This window comes from Panthera leo, chromosome E2 (genome assembly GCF_018350215.1).
Source record: "Panthera leo isolate Ple1 chromosome E2, P.leo_Ple1_pat1.1, whole genome shotgun sequence".
Taxonomy (NCBI): domain Eukaryota; kingdom Metazoa; phylum Chordata; class Mammalia; order Carnivora; family Felidae; genus Panthera; species Panthera leo.
The window spans coordinates 44,715,644-44,734,579 of record NC_056693.1 but is presented as its reverse complement, the minus strand read 5'-3'; the positions used below and the strand labels follow the sequence as shown (position 1 = coordinate 44,734,579).

General features: G+C 44.3%; 1 protein-coding gene across 1 annotated transcript; it reads left to right on the top strand.

Moving 5' to 3' along the window:
* Positions 1-4,327: 4,327 nt before the first annotated feature.
* NOB1 (NIN1 (RPN12) binding protein 1 homolog) lies at positions 4,328-13,595 on the top strand. The gene is made up of 9 exons (XM_042920042.1): positions 4,328-4,539; positions 4,661-4,793; positions 6,011-6,141; positions 7,811-7,882; positions 8,078-8,206; positions 8,299-8,502; positions 9,044-9,141; positions 11,898-12,042; positions 12,836-13,595. The coding sequence occupies exons 1-9, from the start codon at positions 4,477-4,479 to the stop codon at positions 13,103-13,105; spliced, it is 1,245 nt and encodes a 414-aa protein (XP_042775976.1). The 5' UTR covers positions 4,328-4,476; the 3' UTR covers positions 13,106-13,595.
* The last annotated feature ends 5,341 nt before the right edge of the window (positions 13,596-18,936 follow it).

The window sequence follows — 18,936 nt, the reverse complement described above, 5'->3', positions numbered from 1 at the left end:
GGTCACGTGACCGCGCGCGGTCACCTGACCCGGAAGAGGCTGGCCAGAGCTGCAGGTGTGGGCAACCTAGGCAGGGCCTGGGTACATTTGTCCCGGAGTCGGCCTTCTTACCATTCCTGTGTTGGAAAGTGGAAGGGCTTTCCACTCGCTAGCTGATCCCGGAGCAAGCAAATAAGTTGAAGGCTCACTGTGTGCCAGGCGCTTCATTCACTCCCGTCAACCTCGGAGGCGGGTCTGTCATTAGTTCCATTTTACAGGTGAGAGGAGGCCAATCAAGTCAACAAATATTTACTGAGCTCCTTAAGGTTACGCAGTAAATACAGACGCCCAGTTAAATTTGAATTTCAGATAAACTGCTATGCAATATATAGATACCCCTAAATACTCCACGGGACATATTTATACATTATATAAATATGTCCACGGGACATATTTATACTAAAAAAAAGTGTTTTTTGTCTGAAAATTTTAGTTGGGCATTTTGCATTTTTACTTGCTGTATCTGGCAACCCTATGCCTACCAGGTACCAGGCACCATTCTGGACTCTAGAAACACAGAAGTAGTCTTTATGGAGCATCTGTTTTTGTGACATAAAGCAAAGGTAGGAAAGCTTCAAAAACCCCAGGCTGGGTCCATAAAGTGCCTCACCACACCAAACCAACCCCCGTTTCCTTAATCTACAAAGCAGATAGAATGTTATTAATTATAAAGAACATTTCAAATCAACAGTCTGTACTAATAGTATGGAGCTTCAGCTTTGACAGTTCAACGAAGACTCTAATTCTTCACTTTTAATCACTATTTATTTAAAATTAATACTATTTGGAGTGCCTGGGTGGCTCAGTCCGTTAAGTGTCTGACTCTTGATTTCAGTTCAGGTCATGATCTTAGAGTTTCGTGAGTTCCAGCTCCACATCAGGCAGTACAGAGCCTGCTTGAGATTCTCTCTCTCTCCCTCCCTCTCTCTTTCTCTCTCTCTCTCTCTCCCTCCCTCTCCCTCGCTCTCTGCCCCTCCCTCATTCACTCTGTCTCTGTCTCTCTCAAAGTGTATAAACTTAAAAAAAAAACCTTTAAATAAATAAATGAAATACTAATCACATAATTAGCCTTAAGCACTACAAACTATCCTGTTATTTTGGAGTTTTTGAGTTTAGATGGATCCTATTATGCATGCAAATTAAATTCGTTGAGTACTTAGTCTCTACTGTTCCTATTCCCATTCCAAATCCAGGAGATGGCATTTCAAGGAGATACAGCCCTCTCTTGTAGAGACACAGGTTCTAAAGGTGCGATGATGAGAGAATTGGAAAGCAGGGGGCTGACACTCTCCGGGAGCCAAAGCATCGGTCCCCTGGCTCAAGCCTCTTTTGTTTTTGCAAATTGTCTGATAACAGCAAGCACATACAATGTAGTATTTGACATCCTGACAGCTCCTGCACCTGCAGTGTATTCCATACCGGGTCATGAGTACATCTGGTGCCAGACAAAACATTCTTATCCCAGGCCTGGCGCCTGTATCATGTCCTTCTGGAGAGAACGAGCAGTCCTGGCCACCTTCTGTCCTGGGAACGAAACTGCTTTCAGTTTCTTGGTGCTCTCTCCCTTTCCTTCAGGACATTCTTAGGGTGCCTCTGGCTTCTTGTTCCCCAACACTCTCATCCTATCTTGAGCCCTACATTAATTCCTATTAAAACTATTTATAAAACTATTTAAAACTTCTCTAGTTCCACTGAAGGGAGTTATACTAATTCCATTCCAGAGGAATTGGGAAAGGATTCCTTGACTTGGTGGTATTTAAGTAGATGTTCACTAAAAGAAAAGACCAGGCAAGCATGCTCACGATTGTGCATTAAAGGAGTAAAACCTGGGGCGCCTGGGTGGCTCAGTCGGTTGGGCATCCGACTTCGGCTCAGGTCATGATCTCTCGGTCCGTGAGTTTGAGCCCCGCATCGGGCTCTGGGCTGACAGCTCAGAACCTGGAACCTGTTTGGGATTCTGTGTCTCCCTCTCTCTCTGACCCTCCTCTGCTCATGCTCTGTCTCTGTCTCAAAAATAAACAAATGTTAAAAAAAAATTTTTTTTAATTAAATAAAGGAGTAAAACCTAATGAGTGTATGGTGATCTATGGGGCCTTACATGATCCCTCCTCACCTCATCTCCAATTACTCTTCCCCTCGGTACTCTGCTTCACCCACTCTGGCTTGGGGCTTCAGGACTGGATTTTCCCTTTGCCTGGAAAGCTCTTTCCCCTGGTAGTCAGATAGCTGACCCCTTCATCTCTCATCAAATGTTTGCTCAACTATCACAGTGAAGCCTTTCCTGATCACCCTATTTAAATATGCAACCCATCTCTTACTCCCCCTCCTACCAGCCTCCTTCCTGCTTTATTTTTTTCTTCATATTTCTCCATACTTATCACTATCTGACATATATGAATATATGCATATATGTGTATGTACCATGTTTCCTACTACAAGAATTGTGAAGATACGAGCCATCTCCCAGCTCCTAAAGCAGTGCTCGGCCCACAGAAGGTCTCTTTAAACTGCTGAATGAATAGATTTCATCAACATTTATTGAGCTGTTGAACACATTGCTGTAGATCCTACAGTATAGGAGATTTTTTTGAAAACACATACAATAAATTCTGAAATGTTTTCATAAAAGTGTCCCTCAAAAGTTACAAATTAAATTGAAATGGTCATTTGAGGAAAAAGACCCCAAAACACAGTCCCTGACTTCCAACCTACATTAAAAAGACACCCAATTAATTATAGTGCAAAGGAGGAATAATAACTGCTTATGGAACAACAGAACTAAAATGTCCTGAAGTATAAGGGTGCCCAGGTGGCTCCATTAGTTAAGCATCTGACTTTGGCTCAGGTCACGATTTCTCGCCTAGTGGGTTCAAGCCCTGTGTCAGGCTCTGTGCTGACAGTTCAGAGCCTGGAGCCTGCTTTGGATTCTATGTCTCCCTCCCACTCTGCTGCTCCCCTACTTGCACTCTGTCACTCTCTCTTTCTCTCAAAAAATGAATAAACATTAAAAAAAATTAAAAAATAAAAAATGTCTTAAGTGTGATCAGAAAGAAAAGCTCAAATATGTCCTTGGGGAAAAATCTGATCTGAGTGATCAGAGACTGCTTTATAGAGGGGTCCACTGACCTGCTTCTTAGAGACTAAGTAAGTAATGATTGGTCAGCACAATTTTCTGGAAGAAAACAAAACGAGCAAAGACAGACAAAAAGTCTGTGAGACACTGCCAAGAGTATTCAAAGGAACTCTAGGATACTGAAGTATCACCAAAGTCAGGGAAGAAGAGACAATTCAGAAAGAGAAGATGGTCAGCGATGTCAAATTCTGCAGAGAAACAGAAAGCTGAGAAATAAAACCAAAAATTTTTTATGAACATTAGAAACAGCCTTCCACCATGTCATTTCAGGCAGGACAAGTAGGACAAAAGCCACTGGCTCTGGAGACTGAAGAGAACTTATGGTAAGAAAAACTGAGACAGATGTTTGGGGAAAGAAAGAGGATTTGGGCACCTGCGGAAGGGGACCTCCAGGGCACTGAAGGATTTTCGGAGGTAGGATGCATAAATTATAAAAAAGGAATAAGACTTAAGACTTGACAGAGAAAGCTTAGAATAAATCAATGTCGCTGAAGATGAATGACAGAAAACCCACTTCAACATTCTGCCAAAATTCTCCAGCTTGAATTTATAACAGGCCAGATATCATAATTATGTAATCTCCGATTTAAAAAGGAATTTAGAAGTCATCTAATACTTCCTTTCAGTTCTATCCAGCAAGGAATTTTTCGCTAGTAAATTACAAGCCTTACTTAGGGAAGTGGGCAAGGACAGCAAAGACCCCTCTAATGAAGCAGGGGTAGGTAAGTAGCAGTCAGTAGAGCATAATGGATAAGAAAGTGGCTCAGGGTCGGTTTGTCCAGGTGTTCTTTTTGTTGTGGTGGTAGTTTTTCATCCGTTTGTTTTTTGGTAAGTAGCCTCCACGCCCAGAACCCTGAGATCGAGAGTCAGTCCCGGGTGTTACCAAATACTAGACTTGTTAGGTGGGACTAGCCGTAAAATAGTACCTATCTCTTGGGCTTGTTGTGATCATTAAATAATCTGTAGTTTATCTGTATTGATTTACTTGTAACAACGAGACTATATACAGGTTTTCCACTTAAGAGTAAAGGAGGCGCTAAAGGGGGGACGCAGAAACCTATCTCCTGAGGAGTAGGGCGGGGGGGGGGGGGGGGTCTCTCGAAGTTCGACCCCGCCCACACCTGGCTGGGCCGCTGGCGACGTCGCGCCTGCGTGCGGGTAGCCTTGAGCTCAGGGTATTCCTATGCCGCAGCCAGGAGGCGCCGCTAAATCATAACCGCTCCCCCGGGCTCCCAGAGGCCCTGACGGATGTAGGGGTGGAGCAGGCTCCGTGCGCAGGCGCGCTGAGGCCGCCTTCGGTCAAAATGGCGCCCGTGGAGCACGTTGTGGCCGACGCCGGGGCCTTCCTTCGCGACGCGGCTCTGCAGGTACAGGGAGGTACAGCGGAGACGAAGGGGTTTTGGGCTGGCGGCCCCTAAAGTAGTGCGGGAACCCGGGCGACGCGTTGCGTGGTGTGGACGCGTGCGAGCTGGGCGGGTCTCTCCGCAGGACATCGGGAAGAACATCTACACTATTCGGGATGTGGTGAACGAGATTCGGGACAAGGCCACACGCAGGCGGCTCGCCGTCTTGCCCTACGAGCTGCGTTTCAAGGAGCCCTTCCCGGAATACGTGCGGCTGGGTGAGTGCCTCTGCCCCGCTGTTGATAGCGAAGCTGGGTCCCACTCTACATTCTGGACCGACTCAGGTGTCAGTTGAGCTCTGGCTGTTTTATCAGCATTTGATTCAGAAATTGCACTTTTGGGGGGATTATGGGGGGAGAGCGGTTCTCTGGGTCAAGAGTCAGTCAGGCCTTGCCAGTTTCTAGGTATATACCTCTTAGTATCACTCAGACTATCTAGGCCTCAGTTGCTTGCTCTGTAAAATGGGGAAAATAATAGCACCAACCTCAGAGGGTGCTGTGAGCATTCAGTGAGGAATATGTCACTTCATATCTGACGCTTTGTAAACATTCAGATTTGTTTGGATTAAAAAATCAGAATCTTTAAATTTTTGTAACATTCATTTTTGGGAGAGCACACGTGGGGGAGGGGCAGAGAGAGGGAGCCACAGAATCTGAAAGAGGCTTCAGGCTCTGAACTGTTAGCACAGAGACTGTGCGGGCTGGGGCTCCCACTCACCAACCGTGAGATCATGACCTGAGCCAAAGTCTCAGGCTTAAGGACTGAGCCACCCAGACGCCCCCCAAAATAGGAATCCTTGTAAGTTACTTGGTCTTTCCGAGGAAGTACTTCATAGGATTTCGCTTAAGAATGAAATGAAAAGCTTTTAGCAGAGTGCCTCTTACATAGTAGGTACCCAGTAAGTTTTAGCTATTAATACCTGCTTTTTAGGAAACATGAGCAGTATTGTTATAAAGCAGAGTTGTCACAAAGCAGTCCAATAATTTTGTGTCCTCATAGACCACAACAGTTGTTGATTGAATTAATTTTTCATCCCATTTTGGAATGTGAATGCCTGCTCTATTAATCTGGATTGTTAGAATCAAAGAATTTTTGAGCTGAGAGTGAAGAGATCCTCTCTTCCAACATAATAAAGTTTAGAGAAGGAACTCTCATCATTTACAAACATTATGCTTTCAGTGACTTCGTGTTAACTTTGTTCTCCTGTTCCTTCATCTGCATGAGATAAGGATGTCACAGTAAATCTAACTGGCATGAATTTTAGTGATAGAGAACACATGTCTCAACAATGAGTAGAATAAGACAAGAAAATGGATGCAAGTACTCAGAGGGTTTCCTTGGGATGCTGATTCTGAGTTCTTTTCTTACTTTCAGTATGGTTATTCAAGGTCATATGGCTTGTTGCTTCTAATGCAAGTTGGGACTCTCTTTACAGTGACTGAGTTTTCAAAGAAAACGGGAGACTATCCCAGCCTTTCTGCCACAGATATCCAAGTGCTGGCACTCACCTATCAGTTAGAAGCAGAATTTGTTGGGGTATCTCACCTAAAACAAGAACCAGAAAAGGTAAATCAGAAGGATTATTGGTTTTATTCCTTTTATTTTAAATTTTATTCTGGGAACTATCCCATATAACAGAAGTAGAGGGAATAGTATGGTGGACCCAGTGTCCCCATCAGTTGTCTCTGCACTTAACCAAGTCATGATCTATTAGATTTCATTTCTACTGACCCCCAGGCCTGAGTATTTTGAACTCAGACATTGTATTTCATCAATAGACATTTCACGGTGTGTCTTTAAAGATAAATATAAAGTGTGTCTATTTAAAAACAAAGAAACAAAAACAAAAAAACCCTACAAAATCCTTACATCTACACGAAATTAATAGTGTTTACATTTCCCAATTATTTTATAATTTTTTTTCAAAGTTTGTTTGGCTTAGGATCCAAATAAGATTCCTATATTACAGTTAGCAAATCTGTCTCAGTCTCTTTTACCTGTAGTTTTTAGTGAGGGATGGTTAAATTTGAAAAATGCAGAAATAGAGTAAAAATCAACTGTATTCTTGCTGTTGTTTTAAATAGATGTCTTTCCAGAAGCAAGAAGGAACTAGTGTGCTTGCCTTTTTTTTTTTTTTTTTTTTTTTAAAGCTCTTGCCACCTTCAAATTCTAGGTTCCTGTTGTGCTTTTAGGGACTTACTTGCATTGGTTAAGGTTGAAGAGACTAATGGATTTGTGCCTGGGCCCTATTTGCTCTTCCCAGACCAGAAGATTTTAGAAGCTAAATAATACTATAATAATTAATTTCATGTAGTGTTGACTACGAATTGTTTTTTGTTGTTTAATTTTTAAGTAAACTCTCTTCCCAACGTGGGGCTCGAACTCACGACCCTGATATCAAGAGTCACATGCTCCACCAACTGAGCCAGCAGGCACCCCTAAGAATTTCTTGGTATTCTGTGCCTAAAATCATCAGAGGTGCTTTGAACTCCTATTACTGTACTAGTTAGAACTGTCGTCACTTGTTTTCAACCAGGTGTAGAGTCCTCTAATCCAAAGTCTAAAAATGATGTGTAAAACAGATTTGTGTGTGTCACCAGGATGTTTGGGGAAGATGGGGGTGAAGGGAATAGTTTTACATAAAGCTTGACTTTGTAACTGAGCACAGTGTGATGTGTTAGCTGGGTTTCCATTTGGCATCCATCAATTCATGATTCATAAAATTGCTCTTTTCCTGCAACCTTCAGCAGGAGTTAGAGTTTTTTGTTTTTTTGTTTTTTTTTTTTTTTAAGTAAGCTCTGTCCCCAATGTGGGGCTTGAACTCACAGCCCTGAGATCAAGTCTCATGCTCTGCTGACTGAGCCAGCCAGGTGCCCCAAGAGTTAGATATTTTGTATCAGAAGCTTTAAAACAGTGTATCTTTAAAAAAATAAAACAGTGTATTTTGACCCAGGAATTCTACTCTTAGGCATTTCTCGTAAGTATATAACTAAAAATACATGCAAGTTTTTTTTTAAATAATGGTGTTCATTACAGCTCTTTTTATAAGGATAAAAATGTTCTAAAATGATTATTTGGTACTAGTGGGATCCCTGAATAATTATGTTTTCCAATTTTTCAATAATTATGGGGAAAATATTTTGTTCTCTGTTTATTTTACCTTTTCTTCCATGTTGAATTTTCAAACTGTATTTCTCTGCTTAGAGCTGTCACTTACTTTCTTTTCTTTTTAAAGGTTAAAGTGAGCTCATCGAGTCAGCACCCAGAAACTCCTCTACACATTTCTGGTTTCCATCTGCCCTCAAAGGTGATTCCTTAGGCCACCTTCTCGTGCCCTCTTCTACATGTCCTATCTCCACAAATCATTTACAAGTGAGCCAGACTTCCCTAGACTAATATCCTGGTTTGTCCAGCCCTGCCTAATCTGACTTGAGTCATCTGTCATTTCATCTGTAAACTTCTCAGTTTTCAGGTTTTAACATTATTACTCTTTTAACCTCAGCCTAAACCCCCACGAGAAACACTCCAACATGGACACACAGCCCGTGAGCCGGAGAACCTGGAATTCAGTTCCTTCATGTTCTGGAGAAACCCTTTGCCTAATATCGATCGTGAACTGCAGGAGCTCCTGGTAAGGCCCCGATTTATGATCTCTGATGACAACCTGCCAACTCCTCCCTGCTGCTCCTGTGAACTGGGAACTTGTGAATTCTTTTGTTTCAGATTGACAAAGGTGATGATGTTCCGAGTGAGGAGGACGAGGAGGAAGAGAATGGATTTGAAGAAAGGAAAGACGAGGACAGTGATGACGATGGGGGTGGATGGATAACTCCCAGCAACATCAAGCAGATCCAGCGGGAGTTGGAGCAGTGTGCCGTCCCCAAGGACGTGCGGGTCGGCTGTGTCACTACAGACTTTGCCATGCAGGTGGGTGGATGGGCGTTGGCTGGCCCCAGGCTTTACTGCATAACCTGATTTGGGCAGGGGTCTCTGGAGGTTCGGGGACATGTACACATCTAGTCTGTAATGCTTCTTTTCCTGGTTCTAGAAACGTTACCTGTGCTCTTTAATTATTTAGTTTTGTTTGGAGGCTAGAGAATCAATATAACAACAAAGTTTTTTTAGTGTTTACTATTCATGATATGTTGATGGCTCTCTTCCAGTATGTTAAATATTACACATTCAGTTAGGTACTTGGAAAAAGAGATTTCCAGCTATGAAAAGAGCATATTTGCCTTTGACAAGATAAATGCCTCTGTTAAGAGCGATTGCTAATGAGGGGCCATTGACGTACAAGAGAAATCTAAATCTTTGTCCTAGTTTATATGTCTTGAGAGGCATTCTAAGCTTGCCTTTCCTTAGCAAAAGCCCTTTGTGAACCAAACCAGACTGTAACTGTCATTATACACAAGTTAAAAGAAAATTTGGCTTTGCAGAGTTGAGTGCTGCTCTAACTTGTTGGTTGCAGAACGTCCTGCTTCAGATGGGGCTGCACGTGCTGGCGGTGAACGGCATGCTGGTCCGCGAGGCCCGGAGCTACATCTTACGCTGCCATGGCTGTTTCAAGTACGTAGCTGAGAACCTGGACCCACTGCCTGAACTCTTTTCTTCCTGCCCTTTTTTTTTTTTTCTTTTTTTCTAACATTTGAGACAGAGAACACGCACACAGGTGTGTACCTACGTGAGTGGGGGCGGGGCGGAGAGAGCGACTTCCAGGCAGGCTCCAGGCTCAGTGCTGACTTGGCGCTCCGTCGCACAGCCGCAAGATCATGACCTGAGCTGAAATGAAGGGTCGGATGCTTAACCTACTAAGCCATCCAAGCACCCCTCTTCCTGTCTTTTCTACTGATTTTCTGAAGGACACCCTTGTGTATAGGTTTTTCCTCTACCTTGTCATTCCTATGTGGGCTGGGTTCAGTCTCCATCAGAGCACCCATGGGACAGAGGGCACCTGTGACCTCCCATTTTAATATCTTAGTCATAGGATTAAGGGTGTGGATTCTGGAGCAAAGAGCTCTCCTTTTATAATAAGTACTAAAATGTTTATAGATGGAATGATGTTTGGGATTTGCCTTAAAATAATACACAAGTGGAAGAGTGGCTGGGGGTAGAATGGGACAGGATGGCCATGAACTGATAGTTGTTGAAGCTAGGTGACAGGTACATGGTGGGGGGGGGGGGGGTCATTGTACTTTTTGGTCTACTTTAGATATTCTGTTTTTAAAAAGGGAATAGACTAAGATTATACAGGTTCAGATTCAGGTTTTATCTCGCACTAGCTTTGTAAAAGTTGATGCTTCAGATTCTTACATAACATTGAAAAAGCTGATTGTCATGTAAGAGTGTGGTATCTAGAACGTATGAGCAAGTCCACTCAGTCACTCGGGTGAGCTGTTAGTTCACTGGCCATGCTCTTCTCTCCATTTCTTTTCTGGCTCTTGATTTGGCTCTTGGGGGTGGTGGGGTGGCCAGTGTTCTCTCTCAGGATCCCAGAGACCTGGTTGGAGTGGAAGAGACTGTACTTTGGAGTGGAAGAGACTGTACTGCAGCCTTGCTGGTGAAGTGTGGCCCTGGGATCTTACACTATGGTTTCTTACAGCCCTTTCATAGATTCACTTAGATTTGGTGGCCATCATCTGGTGGAGCCCTTCAGTGCTGAGGCCTGCATGGAAGGTTTCTGAAGCAGCAAGGTGTCTCATTGGGTCCCTAGTGCTGTTCTGCTGAGAGTAAAGTTACCTGGAGAGACCCTTGCTCGCCTGCAGGCTTCAAAACTCATGGCTTAGGGGCCCTGCCCTGCCACCACTGTGTGTAGGCTGGCCTATGGCGTGGTGAGCTACTCCTCAAAGCTGCTTGTGTATTCTTCTGAATCTTTAGTTTGAAGACATACCAGGCTCAGGACAGGGTAAAGCTCGTTGCTTCATGAAACCTTATTTCCCCCATTGCCCTTTGTTACAAAACCCCGTGTTCCTCCAGGTGAATTCTTAGCAGCTTTTAGAAATGTTCTCCATTCTTGTGAGGTTAGCCCCAGTGACTGGATAGTTTCTTACTCAGAATAATTAGTTCCCAGCACCTGTTGAGAGATACTTGGTTTACTCTTGGAGACTTGCAGGTAAAGGATTCGGCGTCTCAGGAGAGTCACACAGTTTGTCTCCTGACCTTGGGGAACTGAGGGGGAATTCCTCAAGGACAGGTACGAGCACTGCCATCTGGTCCTTGACAGCGTCAACTTCTCTTGCCAAGGTCCCCTGTTGGAGCGTGAGTGGATAGGGGAGAGGCAGGGCCTCAGGGTCTGCCATCCACACCTAACCAACTGTAGCAGCTTTCCAGGGTTTCCTGTGGAATTCATTAATACGTTCTTGGCACCTCTGGAGCCACTTCCTGGCTTAAAACCCAGGCTAACACTTCGGGGCAAGGTACAAAGAGCTGCGGCAACTCACCCCTTTACAAAGTACGCTGATGTGGGGGTGCCTGGGTGCTTCAGTCTGCCGAGCATCTGACTTCATCTCAAGTCATGGTCTCACAGTTCGTGGGTTCAAGCCCCACGTCTGGTTTTGCACTGTTAGTGCGGAGCCTGCTTTGGATTCTCTGTCTCCATCTCTGCCCCTATTGCATGCATTCTCTCTCTCAAAAATAAACATTAAAAAATAGGAGCCTGGGTGTCTCAGTCCCAAGGATCCAGCTCTTGGTTTGGGATCAGGTCCTGATCTCACAGGTTCATTTGTTCAAGCCCCACATCAGGCTCCATGCTCACGGTGCAGGGCCTGCTTGGGATTCCCTTTCTCTGCCCCCTCCCCCAACTCACATGCTCTCTCTCTCTACATAAACTTGAACAAACAAACCTAAGTGTGGTGATATTAAGAGCACTGATTGTGAAGCCAGGTTCCCTTGGCTTACTATCTGCCACTTACTAGCTCTGACCTTGAGCAAGCTCCTTATCTTGCTTCAGTTTCCCCATCTGTAAAATGGAGAGAACGTCAACTTCATAGGATTGTTGTGAAGTTCAACTTGTAGAATAACGCCTGGCAGTTGAGTAAGACTTCATTGTTAATGTAAAAACATAAAAACATTCTGCTCCCTTTCCGTGTTTACTTACTTGCTGCGTGTGTCCTTTCATTCCCTTTTCCTCGGGTCGTGCAGCAGCAGTCTACTGGCAGCAGCAGCAGGAGGCCAAGCGGCCATGGGCTGTGGTGTGTAGGGTGCTGCTCAGCTTTGCCCCATGTTTTTTTGTTTCCTCCTCTGACCCCCGTGACTCACCTTGTGCTCTGGGGAAGGGGTTTGCTGCTTGTGGCTTCAGTATGCAGCCTTTCCTTTTATGTCTTCAGGACGACATCTGACATGAGCCGAGTGTTCTGTTCACATTGTGGAAACAAGACCCTGAAGAAGGTGTCTGTGACCGTCAGCGACGATGGAACCCTGCATATGCACTTTTCCCGCAACCCCAAGGTGCTGAATCCTCGGGGCCTCCGGGTGAGTGGCCTGTCTCCTGCTCCCCCAGCAGCAGGGCCTGCGGTTGGAAAACCAAGACCTCTTAAGCACGAGGATCCAAGTGAACAGAGAGGACCAAGAAAACCTCAGCATTTCAGTGTCCCAATTATTCTCTGACCACTTTCTTACTTTTTGGCATAAGATGTTCTGGCCCTTGTCTCACGCTGTCCCTGCTCCAGAGTCAGCCATTTCTCTACGGAACTCTGATTGTTGAAGGGTGGTTTTTAGAGACAAAGAGCTGACCGAGCACGGGGCGGGCTCATTGCGCTAGGGGATCATAGATTTCTCAGCCCACACTGGACAGAGATTGTAGGTCTGCATATGTGTATAAAGGTACACATGAGTATTTACTATTACCTGTCTGTATTATAAGTTTATAAACCTCAGTTTCAACCCCACAGAGTTCATTCTAGCCCTCCCTCTTATCCTTACACTATTTTGTATAATAATTTATTTGCTCAATCCTAAAATACAGTTTCAGAATTACTAATCCACACCACTAGGAAAATGGTAGCTGCTAACTAGAGTTCTGTGCTTATAGGCAGTTCTTCCTGTCACTAGCGGAGGGTATGTAGTCCAAATACTGCATTGGGTTTTTCCCCCTGGGAGTTGAGGTCGGGGTGAGGTGGGAAGATGCAGGTCATGTGCTTATTAGCACATAGTAGCAGTGACCGGTACACTCCAGAGCTGTCAGTAATCTTGACCTTAACAGGATCAGACGTGTTTGCATATGGTTCCCTGTCCTTCTAATGGCTTTTCCTCTTCTTGTTCACAGTATTCACTTCCCATGCCCAAAGGGGGCAAATACGCCATCAACCCCCATCTGACCGAGGACCAGCGCTTCCCTCAGCTGAGACTCTCCCGGAAGGCCAGGCAGAAAACCGACGTGTTTGCCCCTGACTACATAGCTGGGGTATCTCCCTTTGCAGAGAATGACATCTCCAGCCGGTCGGCGACCCTGCAGATCCGAGACAGCACCTTGGGAGCCGGGAGGAGACGGTTAAATCCCAATGCTTCCAGAAAGAAGTTTGTGAAGAAGAGGTGAAGTGCAAGTTCCTGGGGCAGACAGGATCGCCGCTGCAGCTGCTGGGGCGCTCGAGTGCCTCATTTCCCTGGCTGTCCAGCTCCAGAACCATCTGGATGCAAACAGCAGGACTGACCTACACAGTGTTGTTTCCTGACCCTCGGGGATGGGTCGGGTCGGGTTTGTGGTGACACTGGGCTGTCCCTTGGCCTGTGAGCATCCGGAGAGCTGGGATTCCTGCTGTGCTGAGGGGAGTTTGATGAAAACACAAGCAACAGTGCCATGGAGCACATCTTCAACTTCCAAAGAAAGGAACTTCCAAGTGAAAGTATTTCTCTAATAAACATGGTTACGAGCTTTGGTGCCTTTGATTAAGTAGGCCAAATGTTTGCTTCTTAGGTAATTTGAAGGCTAACACTTAAGCTGTATACCCAGTATCAAACATTTAGATTTATTTTTTTGCAAGAAAATGGACTAAATTTGCTACAATAAAACTAAGAGCTTTCTCTTACTCAGAAGCACTGTAGTCATTCAAGAGAATTCAGTACAGTGAGCTGCTAGAAGCTACCACCCACATTCACTTACTTTGCCTTGTTTACTTTTGCTCTTCGAGTGCACCGAGTATCTCCCAGGGAAAGGATGTTCTTTTGCATAAATTCAAGAACTTTACCACTGATACATTACTATTACTGATGTGAAACATAACTCACATTTTTCCAATTGTTACATCGTCCATATCATTTTTCCCCAGTTGTTGACATTTTTAATACAAACTAGGTTTTAATATGTCCCTCCATTTGAGTTGGACAGATTGTCTCCTAAATTTGCCTGAGGGGATGCACTTTGGGCAGGAATGTTCCATGAGCAATAGGTACCCAGGGCATCATGCTAAGTCACGTTCACTTTGAATACTTGGTACTGAATATAAGATGTTTTCCAAGTTCTTTATATTGACAGTGTATGTGCAAAGTACTATCTTTAAAAGCTCCTTACTTAGGTTTTTTCTTGTATGGTTAACTTACCCATTTGGCATATAGTTAAATTGAATTCAAACCAAAAACATTAAAGTTTTTCCCACCCTAATTTTTTTAAATAAGTAAACACAGTTCTAAAATAAAAAGGGGCGCCTGGGTGGCTCAGTCAGTTAAGTGTCCAACTTCGGCTCAGGTCATGATCTCACAGTTGGTGGGTTCAAGCCCCGTGTCGGGCTCTGTGCTGACAGAGCCTGGAGCCTGCTTTGGATTCTGTGTCTCCCTCTCTCTGTGTCTCCCTTGTTCACGCTCTCTCAAAAATAAACATTCAAAAAAAAAATCTTTTTTAAATAATAAAAGTATACTTCCAGCTAGATGCCATTTTCTCCCCTTCTGTTTCATCTTACTCCATATAGAGCATCAGTTTCATGTGTTCCTAATTTACCCTTGTTTTATTCTGCAAGATAAGAGCATGTGTTTTACATTTTTTTTTTTTTTTTTTTTAATATTTTGGGGCGCCTGGGTGGCTCAGTCAGTTAAGCATCCGACTTCGGCTCAGGTCATGATCTCACGGTCCGTGAGTTCGAGCCCCGCGTCGGGCTCTGTGCTGACAGCTCAGAGCCTGGAGCCTGTTTCAGATTCTGTGTCTCCCTCTCTCTGACCCTCCCCCGTTCATGTTCTGTCTCTCTCTGTCTCAAAAATAAATAAACGTTAAAAAAAAATAAAAAGATTTTAAGTAATCTCTACACCCAACTCAAGCTCACAACTCCAAGAATTGCATACTCTACCAAACAAGACATCCAGGTGCCCCAACGTTTTTCTTACACTACAAGTAGGGGCGCCTGGCTACCTCGGTCAGTGAGGCGTGGGACTCGATCTCAAGATTGTAGGTTTGAGCCTAACCTTGGATGTAGAGATTACTTACAAATAAAATATTGAAAAAATTTAAAAGGTAGGGGTGCCTAGGGCTCCTGGGTGGCTCAGTTGGTTAAGCATCTGAGTTCAGCTCAGGTCATGATCTCATGGTTCATGGGTTCAAGCCCCGCATTGCGTTCTGTGCTGACAGCTCAGAGCCCGGAGCCTGCTTCGGATTCTGTATCTCCTCGCTCTTCCCCTCCCCTGCTCACGCTCTGTCTCTCTCTGCCTGCCAAAAATAAATAAATGTAAAAAAAATTTTTTTAAAAATTTTAAATAAAAGGTAGGGGTGCCTGGGTGGCTCAGTCAGTTAAGCATCTGACTTCGGCTCGGGTCATGATCTCCTGGTTCGTGAGATGTAGCCCTGTGTCAGGCTCTGTGCTGACAGTGTGGAGTCTGCTTGGAATTTTCTCTCTCTCCCTCTCTACCCCTCCCTCTCACTCTCTCTCAAAATAAATAAATACACATTTTAAAAAAAGTTAAATTAGTATACTACTTAAAATTCTTTTTAAGCAGTATAGTAGTATATATATCTTTCCTCACTGGAAATCACTCCATATCAGTTCAAAGAGATCTTCCTTATTTTCATCGGTGGTGAAAAGCTACCAATCCAAAGACTTATTTCATGTTACAGGCTGTGTTAAGTACATCATCTATGTTAGTCCATTTAATCGGCAGGACACTTATGAGGTATGGGTGCTGTTATCTCCAGCGGTCCCCATCTATGAGAGGTTACGTGACTTAAAGTCACATAGCTTCTGAGTGTCCAGGTCAAGGTTTCAGCTTAGTCCATCTAACATTCTGCAACAAATAGACCAGTGGAGACCATAGGAAACAGGGCGAATACTGGCTCCCTTGCCCTCCATCTGTGTGAAACTGGGTGCAAGCTGATGGGCTGGCTGACCCAACAGGAGTCTGGGGGTGCGGGAGGAGAAGTGAGCAGGGGCAAGGGCCTGTAAGAATCCTTTTCTCTTTCTCCTCCTCACACTGTCAAAGTTCCAGAAAAGTAGGGGATGATATAACACCCATGTACCCAATATAGACGGCACTTTTAGTCAACCAACTTGGACAATGGAAACCTGAGTAAGGTAAAAGGGCCCACAGTACCGGCCTGGCTGAACACAAACAGGCCCACGAGATGACCCGCCTCAAAATATCCCTAAGCCCTAGCTGACCAATGAGTTATTTACACAGACACAAGTACCAAAAAAGGAAAATTCCTTATGTTCCCTTACCTCCGCACCTTCCCGCTTTAACTACAGCGCCCACCGGGGTGTCTGGGTTGCTCAGTTGGTTAAGCGTCTGACTCTTGATTTCAGTTCAGGTCATGATCTTGAGGTTTGTGAGATCTAGCCCTGAGCTGGGCTCTGCACTGACAGCATGGAGCCTGCTTGGGATTCTGTCTCTCCCTCTCTCTCTGCCCCACGTGTTTACTCGCACACACTCTCTCTTTTTCTATCTCTCTCTCTCAAAATAAATAAATAAGCTTTAACTAAGTCCCTAACCATGGCTTCTTAGCAGTCTCTCATTTGCTGTCCAGCCTGCCTCCCCCTTGCGGTGTATTCAGTTAACTACCTCCTTTGTTCTGCTCTGGGTGAATTCTTTCAAGGCCTGCACCCAATCCAGTGGCCCCACATTACCCCCACCCCCAACAGCCAGCCTTGTCATGTCTTAACTTTTCACTCTATTCCTTCCAATTAAGAAAGAAAACATTTCAGGGGCGCCCGGGTGGCTCAGTCGGTGAAGCATCCGGCGCTTGATTTTGGCTCAGGTCATGGTCTCACAGTTTGTGAGTTCGAGCCCCGAGTCAGGCTCAGTGCTGAGAGTGGGGAGCCTGCTTGAGATTCTCCCTCTCTCCCTCTCTGTCTATCCCTCCCCAGTGCATGCACACGCGTACATATGTGTGTTTGTGTGTGTGTGCTCTCTCAAAATAAAAAATAAATATTTAAAAAAACAAAAAGAAAAACATCTCACGTCACAAAAAACTTCTGATTTTTAAGAAAAAAATTTGTTGCAACCATCCAGCAAGATAGAGTATTGTGAGAGGAGCTCCAGAGATCTACCGAGGGCCCTGCTAAGTCAGCTAAGCATCAATCAGCACATGGTGTGAAGAGCTTCCTGAGGCAAGGGAGAGACTTACCAGAAAAGAAGCACAAGAAATAATCTCCGGAGCACCCAAAGACGAGGACTAGCCATCTACTCACCACGCAGAGTGCAAAACTTCATGATCTGTGGGCCCTCAGGAGCCAGAAACTTCTCTCTAGAACCAAAGGCTGCTCTAGTCCCACTCAACAAAGCAAATCTCAAAAGGATGCTTCTGTTAGTTCAGTGGCCAGAGCCAGTCCTGTGGTCCCACCCAACCAGATAGGACCACGAAATGCCATCCCAATCAGTGCCTGGAAGGTAGGATGCTAGAAATACTTGGTAAATGGCATTAGTTACAACCACAATTTAGAGATGCATACCAATGGCTTTGAAATAAATTTTTGAGTAGGGAAAATATGATGAAAGGGGTTGTAAATGCATGCACAGCAAATTGTTAACCCCAGCAGTTAGGCCCTTAGGACTACAAGTTTTAAAAACTAAAGAACATCTAAATAACTGCTTTCTTTCACCACTAATAGCTTCTCATTTGCAGATGGGAAGGAGTGGCCTCCTAGTCCCCCACAACCGTAACCCAGAACCAGGATGCAGGGTTCATTTTTACTGATTGGGAATGAGCTCTAAGGCAAAGCAAATCTAGCACGGAAAGAGTAAGAGCCCCCTAAAGGAAAGACACACAGAAGAGAATTTTTAAAAAGATGCGAGGAACGAAGTGGCCTCTGGAGTCTGCCTCAGGAACACAAGGAAATCAGAAACTCCCCGATGATGGCAACATCATACAAGTAATAGTAGAATAGTCACAGAAGAGACCAATGATCCACATATCCCCAAACTCATTCACTGGAAGTCGGTTCCCCCAGACAACTCATCCGCTTCACTTACATACAGAGAAACCAAACTCACGCTAGAATGGAGTAAATATTGTTAAAAAGCAAAGTTCGGGGGCACCTGCATGGCTCATTTGATGGAGCATGTGACTCTTGATCTTGGGTTATGAGTTCGAGCCCCACAACAGGATTAAAAAAAAAAAAAAAGGGCAAACTACAGGAAGTTTTGTTTATACATATGCCGAAACTGAGCTAGCCTTAATACCAAAGGACACAGGCAGATTCAAGTCCTCTGGCCTATGTGAGACACAAAATGAGAACAAATGGTAAGAAGGTAAATTTTGCATCATAAGGGATGCTAATCTGCCTGCCCCCACCAAACAAACCAACCAACCAACCAACAAAAAAACACCTAAAAGGAATGACCACATAGAAATAAATGGATTGTTTTATATAACCTTTTGACTAAAAACTTCACAATTCTAACACACAATAATTAAATGTGATATTACAATAATCAAATGATAGATATTTGGCTGAAATGATATTACTCGGCTGAAATGAAATCTTTGGTTTGGAGTTTAAGAGTACAAAGAATGAAACTCCAATCAGATCCTATATTTTATTTCATTTCCAGAATATCAACGTAGGGAATGCTTGTTTATAGAAGTTGTACCTGGTAATCTTGACTGCTAGTTCAGAACATTTGAAACTCGTATTTAACCGAAATCCTACTGGCATCCTTGACTGACACTTTTAATAAGGTGATAAGTTAGAGATAGGAAAACTGAAGGACTCCATAAAAATCTGAGTTTTCTTCCTGTCCCTGGTTCTGTTCTTGCCAGGACCTGTGCTCCGAGCCCACTTTACATATGCCTCAGAATGTGCTCATGGTAAGGGTCAAGGACTTCATGATTCCTCTAGAATAGATGACACCTAAGGAAGGGCCAGGTGAGAAGGACCTGAGGAGGCCAGCCTATGTGCATTCCAGACCCAGGCTCTAGATATCTCAAAGCCAACAAACACCCTCTGGTTC